Source organism: Anomaloglossus baeobatrachus, chromosome 7 (genome assembly GCF_048569485.1).
Source record: "Anomaloglossus baeobatrachus isolate aAnoBae1 chromosome 7, aAnoBae1.hap1, whole genome shotgun sequence".
Taxonomy (NCBI): domain Eukaryota; kingdom Metazoa; phylum Chordata; class Amphibia; order Anura; family Aromobatidae; genus Anomaloglossus; species Anomaloglossus baeobatrachus.
In genome coordinates, this window is record NC_134359.1 from 307,710,662 (window position 1) to 307,720,745 (window position 10,084).

Sequence of the window (10,084 nt, forward strand, 5' to 3'; positions counted from 1 at the left end):
GCATGCTGCCCCCTTCTCACAATGTCCCATGCATGCTGCCCCCTCCTCACAATGTCTCATGCATGCTGCCCCCTCCTCAGTGTCCCATGCATGCTGCCCCCTTCTCACAATGTCCCATGCATGCTGTCCCTCTCCATGAGCTCCTAATGCTGCCTTCCTCTTTTCCATAATGAGACCTTCATGTTGCCCCACTCATGCTAAGACCACCACACTAACGCTTATGCTGAGACCCCCCCCCCCCACACACACTACCTCACTCTTGATATTGACTCCCCTACATTGCTCCACTCCATACTGATCCCACACATGCTGCCCCTTCTTCACAATGAGCTCCCAATGCTGCCCCCTCTTATTCTGAGTCCTTACACTCCCCCCACCCAATCGATTTTGTCATTGCACTATCCCTCATCCCTTGTCCTCTGTCTCTAGCATTAGCCCCTCTCTCCCACTCCCCCAACATCAGCCTCTCTCCCCCAGCATCAGCCTCTATCTTCCCTCAGCATCAGCCTCTCTTCCCCAGTCTCAGCCTTTGCCTCCCCCCAGCCTCAGCCTGCCCCAGTCTCCGCCTCAGCCTCCCTCCAGCCTCCCTCCAGTCTCAGCCTCAGCCTCCCTCAAGTCTCAGCCTCAGCCTCCCTCCAGTCTCAGCCTCAGCCTCCCTCCAGTCTCAGCCTCAGCCTCCCTCCAGTCTCAGCCTCAGCCTCCCTCCAGCCTCCCCCCAGTCTCTGCCTCTGCCTCCCTCCAGCCTCCCCCCAGTCTCTGCCTCTGCCTCCCTCCAGCCTCCCCCCAGTCTCAGCCTCAGCCTCCCTCCAGTCTCAGCCTCAGCCTCCCTCCAGCCTCCCCCAGTCTCAGCCTCTGCCTCCCTCCAGCCTCCCCACAGTCTCAGCCTCTGCCTCCCTCCAGTCTCAGCCTCTGCCTCCCTCCAACCTCCCCCCAGTCTCAGCCTCTGCCTCCCTCCAGCCTCCCCCCAGTCTCTGCCTCTGCCTCCCTCCAGTCTCCCCCCAGTCTCAGCCTCTGCCTCCCTCCAGTCTCAGCCTCTGCCTCCCTCCAGTCTCTGCCTCTGCCTCCCTCCAGCCTCCCCCCAGTCTCTGCCTTTGCCTCCCTCCAGCCTCCCCCCAGTCTCAGCCTCTGCCTCCCTCCAGCCTCCCCCCAGTCTCTGCCTCTGCCTCCCTCCAGCCTCCCCCCAGTCTCAGCCTCTGCCTCTCTCCAGCCTCCCCCCAGTCTCAGCCTCTGCCTCCCTCCAGCCTCCCCCCAGTCTCTGCCTCTGCCTCCCTCCAGCCTCCCCCCAGTCTCTGCCTCTGCCTCCCTCCAGCCTCCCCCAGTCTCAGCCTCTGCCTCCCTCCAGCCTCCCCACAGTCTCAGCCTCTGCCTCCCTCCAGTCTCCCCCCAGTCTCAGCCTCTGCCTCCCTCCAGTCTCAGCCTCTGCCTCCCTCCAGTCTCTGCCTCTGCCTCCCTCCAGCCTCCCCCCCAGTCTCTGCCTCTGCCTCCCTCCAGCCTCCCCCCAGTCTCAGCCTCTGCCTCCCTCCAGCCTCCCGCCAGTCTCTGCCTCCCTCCAGCCTCCCCCCAGTCTCTGCCTCTGCCTCCGTCCAGCCTCCCCACAGTCTCAGCCTCTGCCTCCCTCCAGTCTCCCCCCAGTCTCAGCCTCTGCCTCCCTCCAGCCTCCCCCCAGTCTCTGCCTCTGCCTCCCTCCAGCCTCCCCCCAGTCTCTGCCTCTGCCTCCCTCCAGCCTCCCCCCAGTCTCAGCCTCTGCCTCTCTCCAGCCTCCCCCCAGTTTCAGCCTCTGCCTCCCTCCAGCCTCCCCCCAGTCTCTGCCTCCCTCCAGCCTCCCCCCAGTCTCTGCCTCTGCCTCCATCCAGCCTCCCCCAGTCTTAGCCTCTGCCTCCCTCCAGCCTCCCCACAGTCTCAGCCTCTGCCTCCCTCCAGTCTCAGCCTCTGCCTCCCTCCAGCCTCCCCCCAGTCTCAGCCTCTGCCTCTCTCCAGTCTCAGCCTCTGCCTCCCTCCAGCCTCCCCCCAGTCTCAGCCACTGCCTCCCTCCAGTCTCAGCCTCTGCCTCCCTCCAGCCTCCCCCCAGTCTCAGCCTCTGCCTCCCTCCAGCCTCCCCCCAGTCTCAGCCTCTGCCTCCCTCCAGCCTCCCCCCAGTCTCAGCCTCTGCCTCCCTCCAGCCTCCCCCCAGTCTCAGCCTCTGCCTCCCTCCAGCCTCCCCCCAGTCTCAGCCTCTGCCTCCCTCCAGCCTCCCCCCAGTCTCTGCCTCCATCCAGCCTCCCCCAGTCTTAGCCTCTGCCTCCCTCCAGCCTCCCCACAGTCTCAGCCTCTGCCTCCCTCCAGTCTCAGCCTCTGCCTCCCTCCAGCCTCCCCCCAGTCTCAGCCTCTGCCTCTCTCCAGTCTCAGCCTCTGCCTCCCTCCAGCCTCCCCCCAGTCTCAGCCACTGCCTCCCTCCAGTCTCAGCCTCTGCCTCCCTCCAGCCTCCCCCCAGTCTCAGCCTCTGCCTCCCTCCAGCCTCCCCCCAGTCTCAGCCTCTGCCTCCCTCCAGCCTCCCCCCAGTCTCAGCCTCTGCCTCCCTCCAGCCTCCCCCCAGTCTCAGCCTCTGCCTCCCTCCAGTATCTGCCTTTGCCGCCTCCCCCCCCGCATGCGCAGATCTCCGGTCTGCATTAGAGACACTCCCACGCTCCTTATGAATCCACTTACCTGCTCCAGTGCCCGCCGCCATCTTCCTGGCTCACGTGAGTATCCTCTTCTGACACCGGCTTCCATCACGTCCTCCGCGGCGTCCTGCTGTGAGCTCTGCATGTGACGTCCACACAGCAGTGGACGCAGCACAGAGGAAGGAGCTGATTGGCGCGCGCCTGTGACCCCGGAAGTGCAGGCGCCGGCAGTTCCGGGGTCAATCAGCTCCCTGTGCTCGGCGGCCACAAAAAAAAATGTAAAAAAAAAAAAAAAAAAAAAAAAATTTTTTTTTTTTTTTTTGCTGCCAGAAGGTGCCGCCCCTCACAATCTGCCGCCCTAGGCACCGGACCACGGGTGCCTAATGGTAAATACGGCCCTGGTCCTGATATATTTAGTCTTTTTTAGTCTTGAAGGAGCAGTATCTATTTCTTTGAATACATGGATAGTCATTATCAACGTGAAAAGCCTCAGAGCTGGCTGGAGGCTGCCCCCATCAGACGTCATCCATATGGTTACGGGAATGGTGAACATCACTCTGCGGGGTTTTCTGTTTGGAAACTTTTTTGGCTTGTGGTTCTCGGCTTCCTACATGACGTTGGCGTTCAGTGTGACCATTATCCCTCTGCCCTTCCTGATGTTCTACACATTTTGGCTGACCGCCTTTCTCTGTGCCCATTACTGTACCACCATCACCAATTTCAGCCATACCTGTTTTCCTTGGATGAAGAGATGTCTGACAACGTTCTTTCCTTACCTCATCGTATTCTCTGGATTTGGTTCATTGATCATCAGTATTCCAGCAATTTGGATTCTTTTTCTTAAAATTCAGGAACAACATTTAGGGAATACGACACTGACCAGTGTGGTGATAGCATCTAAAAGCATTGAGTACACTGTGATGTCCAACGTGCTGGGATGTTTTCTGCCCTTCATGGTGGTTCTCATCTCGCTCATCATCTCTGTTTCATCCCTTCTAAGACACATATGGAACATAAAGCAGAACAATCCGGAGTCTCTTCATCCTAATCTCCGGCCCTACGTCAATGCTATAAGAACAATGATTCTGTTAATAACATTGTCAGGAATATTCTACACGGCAGAGACCATTATCTTCTACTCCAAGTCAATGAGTGACATGAGTTCCATAATTAGCTGGTCTCTAATAGTTGTCTTTCCTAAAGCAAAAGCCATCATCATGATCCAGGCTAGCCTCAAACTGAGGACGACAATCCTGGGGGCAATCTGTCCAAGCAAACTGGTGAAGAACACAAAGAATCTGGGAACCCTGAACTTAACCCAACAGGCAGAACACTGATCCTAGAGGGTTCACCTAGGAGGAGCACTGTAGCATGCCCTCACTTACATGGACCCCCTTATTAGTTAGCCACATAGACTGTTACATAGTCAGTCCTCGTGCTCCACACATTCATATACTGGGATTGAGCTTCAGGTGTGACTGGTACCATTCCAGATAAACATTACACATATCCTACGAGGGGGCCATGAGGCTCATAGTGTTTGTAGAATGATATGTTCTGGATCCGTAGACATGATCCCAGGATTCCTTATATTATGTTAATTCATGATCATTGTTTCTGATTTTTGGTGCCCTTCCATCCCCCGGCTCCCCCTGTATAGTGGCCCGTCTATAGTGGGCTTTATCAGCAGTTCATCTTCTACTAAAGAAGCTCCCACAAACCTGTTATTGCCTAAACCTGTGAGAGTGTGCGTGCAGTGCTAGTGCGGTCATGTACTCACCGATCGCATCCTCGCCAGTTCCCAGGTTCTCTTCTTCTGTCTCCCCGGACCACACTGTGCTCTATCGGTGAGCCGGTAGAGGCTTTTACAATGTAAGTCTATGGAGCCTCAGAACCAGGCCGAGAACGAGACTCCATAGACTTACATTGTAAAAGAGACATATAGTCTGCACTTCTCATATTTTACATATACATTAAAGTTTTATATAGGAAGTGCCTGCAAGGACTGAGCCTTTCAAAGAGACCTGATCACACCATATATCCTTCCTAGGTAGATAGAAGGTCGCATTAGATGGATGGAGCCAGCTGCACTGTATTGATGATCCTATATTGCTGTATATACCCTCTAGATGGAGACATGAACCCATTATATACACCCGATGCACCAGCTCTACCATACAGTGTGCACCGTAGTTGTCCCCCGGTTGCCCGATGTGGTTAGGACTGTGTTCACATCATCCACATCTGGGGTGACAAAAATAGAAACAAAACGATCCAACGAATGGGAATGGAAATGTCTTAAAATATCTCCGTTTCCCTCTTTTCTACCTGCAATCTGTTTTTAGCTGGATCAAAAATATCTGCGTAACTTATTTGTCTGGCCAAAAAAACCTTCAGTTATTTTTTTAATACTTAAGCCGTTGGGAAATGGACACTAACCGATGGTCGTCCATTATGTCCTCCATTATCGGATCCGTTTCTCAAGCACCGCTCATCCCCAGAACTCGTGACAGAGACGTCTCCAGTAAAAACAAGTCCAAAACAAACAACAAATATGAATGAAAAGTGGAAACTAAGGTGGGCTTCCATATTTGCTCTAATTGTATCAGATCTAGTTTATGTAACACTGGACGTGTCACACGAGGAAGACAAGTGGACATCTGAAGTATCTGTCATGGGTCAGTAATGGAGCTTGTTATGGTCCCTTCTGCACGAGTCTTGATGTTGTATTCTCATCATCATCTCTGTTGGCTTCTGCTTGCAGTTGTCACCAATGATTGGGTGATTAGAAATGATGAGATCTGTTGTCAGACTTAATTTTAAGCCCGCTTTACACACTTCAATAGATCTTTCAATCCGTCGTTGGGGTCAAGTTGTAAGTGACGCACATCCGGCATCGTTCGTGACGTATTTGCATTTGAAACCTACGTGCGATCGATATTGAACGCAAATACGGTGATCGCATACACGTCGTTTATTCCTCATACATTGGACGTTTGGTAGTACGAAACTAGTCAATTGTAACGTGTGACATCCCTCATAAGATTGTGATGTCTGAGGCTATGTGCGCAGGTGTGCGCTCTGCACCGCAGCTTAAAAAAGGTCTGCTTCAGAGCGCAGCTGAAAAGCTGCGTTCTGAAGCGCCTCACAATGTCTGTCATGCACTAATCTCTGTCAGTCCGTCACTATCTCTGTCCCTCTCTCTCTGTCCATGTCAGTCTATCCCTCTTACCCCCTCTCTCATACTCACCGATCTCCGATCCCCGGCGCGGCGCTGCACGGCATTCACACTGCTCCGGCGGCTTTTACTGTTTTGAAAAAGCCGGCCGCCCATTAAACAATCTCGTATTCCCTGCTTACTCCGCCCACCGGCGCCTATGATTGGTTACAGTGAGACACGCCCCCCACGCTGAGTGACAGGTGAGCCCAGAATTGCCGCATACATTAGATGCGACAGTTCTGGGACTGTACCCGGCTCTTCCCAATTTGCCCTGGTGCGTTGGCAAATCGGGGTAATAAGGAGTTATTGGCAGCCCATAGCTGCCAATAAGTCCTAGATTAATCATGTCAGGCGTCTATGAGACACCTTCCATGATTAATCTGTAAATTACAGTAAATAAACACACACACACGAAAAAAATAATTTATTAGGAATAAAAAACACAAACATATACCCTGGTTCACCACTTCAATCAGCCCCAAAAAGCCCTCCATGTCCGGTGTAATCCAGGATGCTCCAGCGTCGCTTCCAGCGCTGCTGCATGGAGGTGACCAGAGCTGCAGAATACACCGCCGCTCCTGTAATCTCCACACAGGTAATGAAGACAGCCGCGCGATCAGCTGAGCTGTCACTGAGGTTACCCGCTGTCACTGGATGCAGCGGTGGCCGCGGGTAACCTCAGTGACAGCTCAGCTGATCGCGCTACTCACCTCAGTTGCTGCGTGGAGCTGACCGGAGCGGCGGTGAGTAGCACGATCAGCTGAGCTGTCACTGAGGTTACCCGCGGCCGCCGCTGCATCCACCGCTGGATCCAGTGACAGCGGGTAACCTCAGTGACAGATCAGCTGATCGCGCGGCTGTCTTAATTTGCTGTGTGGAGGTGACAGGAGCGGCTGTGTCTTCTGCTGCTCCGGTCACCTCCATGCAGCAGCGCTGGATGCGACGCTGCATCATCCTGGCTTCCGCAGGACATGGAGGGCTTTTTGGGGCTGATTAAAGTGGTTAACCAGGGTATATGCTTGTGTTTTTTATTCCTAATAAATGATTTTTTCAGGTGTGTGTGTGTTTATTTACTGTAATTTACAGATTAATCATGGAGGGTGTCTCATAGACGCCTGACATGATTAATCTAGGATTTAGTGGCAGCTATGGGCTGCCAATAACTCCTTATTACCCCGATTTGCCAACGCACCAGGGTAAATCGGGAAGAGCCGGGTACAGTCCCAGAACTGTCGCATCTAATGTATGCGGCAATTCTGGGCGGCTGTTGGCTGATATTGTTAGGCTGGGGGGCTCCCCATAACGTGGGGCTCCCCATCCTGAGAATACCAGCCTTCTGCCGTATGGCTTTATCTGGCTGGTTTTAATATTGGGGGGGACCGCACGCCAGTTTTTTTTAATTATTTAATTATTTATTTTACTGCACAGTATAGACCCGCCCACCGGCTGCTGTGATTGGGTGCAGTGTGACACCTGTCACTCAGAGTGGGGGCGTGTCTCATTGTAACCAATCATAGGCGCCGGTGGGCGTGGAAAGCAGGGAATACGAGATTGTTTAATGGGCGGCCGGCTTTTTCAAAACAGTAAAAGCCGCCGGAGCAGTGTGAATGCCGTGCAGCGCCGGGGATCGGGGATCGGTGAGTATGAGAGAGGGCTGCTCAATTCAGTCACTTAGGAGATTAGCGGTCACCGGTGAGTCCTTCACAGGTGACCGCTAATCAGGGCGCGGCAGAGACAGAGCCGCAGCATGACAATGAAGTCGGGTGAGGTTCACCTGAGTTCATTCTGATCGTGCGGCTCTTTCTGTGTCTGCTGTCATCTGCCATTCAGCTCTGCTACATGGCTGTCTGTGTCTGCTGTCATCTGCCATTCAGCTCTGCTACATGGCTGTCTGTGTCTGCTGTCATCTGCCATTCAGCTCTGCTACATGGCTGTCTGTGTCTGCTGTCAGCGGCTATTCAGCTCTGCTACATGGCTGTCTGTGTCTGCTGTCAGCGGCCATTCAGCTCTGCTACATGTCTGTCTGTGTCTGCTGTCATCTACCATTCAGCTCTGCTACATGGCTGTCTGTGTCTGCTGTCAGCGGCTATTCAGCTCTGCTACATGGCTGTCTGTGTCTGCTGTCAGCGGCTATTCAGCTCTGCTACATGGCTGTCTGTGTCTGCTGTCAGCGGCTATTCAGCTCTGCTACATGGCTGTCTGTGTCTGCTGTCAGCGGCCATGTAGCAGAGCTGAATGGCAGATGACATAGTAAAAACGCATCCCTACACATTACATATGCTTGGCACGTCAATAAATAAAAAAAAAAAAAGGTGCCCAATGCATACGTCACAGATCACATGATCTAAAGGAGCGCACACAAAATTGATCAATTTAACATAGACTAGTAACGCACGTGTGACCGCAAATGAACGACCAACGTGTGATCTCATTCAATCGCATATGCGACCTGGGCGCGTCACATCGCATACGAGATCGCACACCTGATTGTAAGGTGTAAAGCTGGCTTTAGACCTCGTCATCTTCCACCAGGAAAGCCAAATGAACATGGAAACCAGACACCTCCCAACTTACATTGTTAATCTTACCCATTAACGTCCGTGGACAGTTCAGATGACACATTGTGCTCTCGGCAGCCGTGACACGATCTTCTCATGTCGTCTGCTCGGGATATATCTCGAGTGATTGTTGGCTTGGTTACAGGGTTCACCGGGATCTGCCTGAACTCGATGATCATAGGGGTGAATTTCAGGGACTGGCACCAGGGCATCCACCTGAGTACCTGTGATTTACTTCTCAGTTTGATCGGGTTTATTAATGTCCTTTTCCAGACGGATTTAGTCTTGGATATGATCTTCAGGGGCTTTGAAACTTACATAATGTTGGCCAGAGAGATTCATTTAAGGGTCCTCCATGTCCTGGTATTTTTGGCTTCCTGTAACTACTGGTCCACAGTCTGGCTCTGCACCTACTATTGCCTAAGAATCGTCAGCTTCAGCAATGGCCTCCTGCTCCTCCTGAAGATGAGAATCTCCACATATCTGCCCAAGCTGCTGGTCATATCGGCTGTGCTGTCTGTCTGCGTGGCAGTGCCGGCCGTCTGGACTATGTACCTGGTGCCTCCTCAAGAGCTTGAGCTGAACACTTCTTCATCTCACAAGATTATCGCCATAACGTTCCCCTATAAAGTGATTCTTATGTGTGGGACAATTACACCTTTAATTTTGACCCTCATACCCACAGTATTGACTCTGAACTCTCTCTGGAGACACATCATCATAATGAAGAAGAACATGCTAGGGTCAAGCAAAGCTCGAACATGTGCCCACGTCACAGCCACAAGGACCATGGTGCTTCTCCATACTCTCCATATGGTCTTCTACATCTCTTCCATCTCCATCATATTGCACGCATTCAATGTAGAGGACATCTCCCAGCACGTCAGCTGGCTCTTCATATTCTCCCACTCTACATTGCAGGCCATTATAATCATACATGGAAACTCCAAACTGAGGACAATTGGGAATCAAATCATCAAGAAAATTGGAAACTGGTATTGGACATTTCATGGAGACCACGCTGGATCAGAACTTCAAGAATCAACCAGCAAATTTCCAAGTTTTCCTAAACATCCCTGAAGAGATGGGACAAATAATACTTAAAGGGACTGTCCACATTTGGGGACAACGTTAATTTACTTTAGATGCCTGTTTGTGGTTAATAATCAATGATGGAGTTGGGTTTCATTACACGATTTGCAGTTTGTCTTTTAGTCTTTGTTTCCTGCACATTCTACTTTGATGTGGTCTGTGGTGAGAGAAGCTCCGGAGAAGTCAGATGTCACCACAGACTGTCCGACAGTCACAGCTCACGCCCCGGACATGTACTCACCGGCGGCTACAGGAGGAAAGGCTCAAAATCCAGAGGGAAAACGGATCCTGGACCTAATTACAAAACAAATATCTCCAAAGATGGAGAACGGCTGTAATGGATGAAGGGAAATGTGTCACTAATGTCCTAATAAATATCCAGAGGTCACATCACACATGGACGAGCGAAGCCCGTACTGCACCGCAAGACTGATGGGGAGAGGATGATGATAATGATGATGATAATGATGATGATGATGATGATGATGATAACAGTGGTGATGATGATAATGATGATAATGATGATGATGATGATGATGATGATGATAGTGGTGATGATGATGATGATAGTGGTG

General features: G+C 52.2%; 2 protein-coding genes across 2 annotated transcripts; both read left to right on the top strand.

The window, feature by feature from the left end:
* The first annotated feature begins 3,181 nt into the window (after window positions 1–3,181).
* Window positions 3,182–3,976, top strand: LOC142246853 (taste receptor type 2 member 2-like). The gene has a single exon (XM_075319903.1). It carries the CDS (start codon window positions 3,182–3,184, stop codon window positions 3,974–3,976), a length of 795 nt encoding a protein of 264 aa, XP_075176018.1.
* A 4,537-nt stretch (window positions 3,977–8,513) lies between these two features.
* On the top strand, window positions 8,514–9,497 carry LOC142246854 (taste receptor type 2 member 40-like). Its single transcript, XM_075319904.1, has one exon. The coding sequence runs from the start codon at window positions 8,514–8,516 to the stop codon at window positions 9,495–9,497; it is 984 nt and encodes a 327-aa protein (XP_075176019.1).
* The last annotated feature ends 587 nt before the right edge of the window (window positions 9,498–10,084 follow it).

Coding starts and splice junctions, on each gene's coding strand:
- LOC142246853 (XM_075319903.1), top strand. CDS start 3,182: ATGGTGAACATCACTCTGCGGGGTTTTCTGTTTGGAAACTTTTTTGGC.
- LOC142246854 (XM_075319904.1), top strand. CDS start 8,514: ATGTCGTCTGCTCGGGATATATCTCGAGTGATTGTTGGCTTGGTTACA.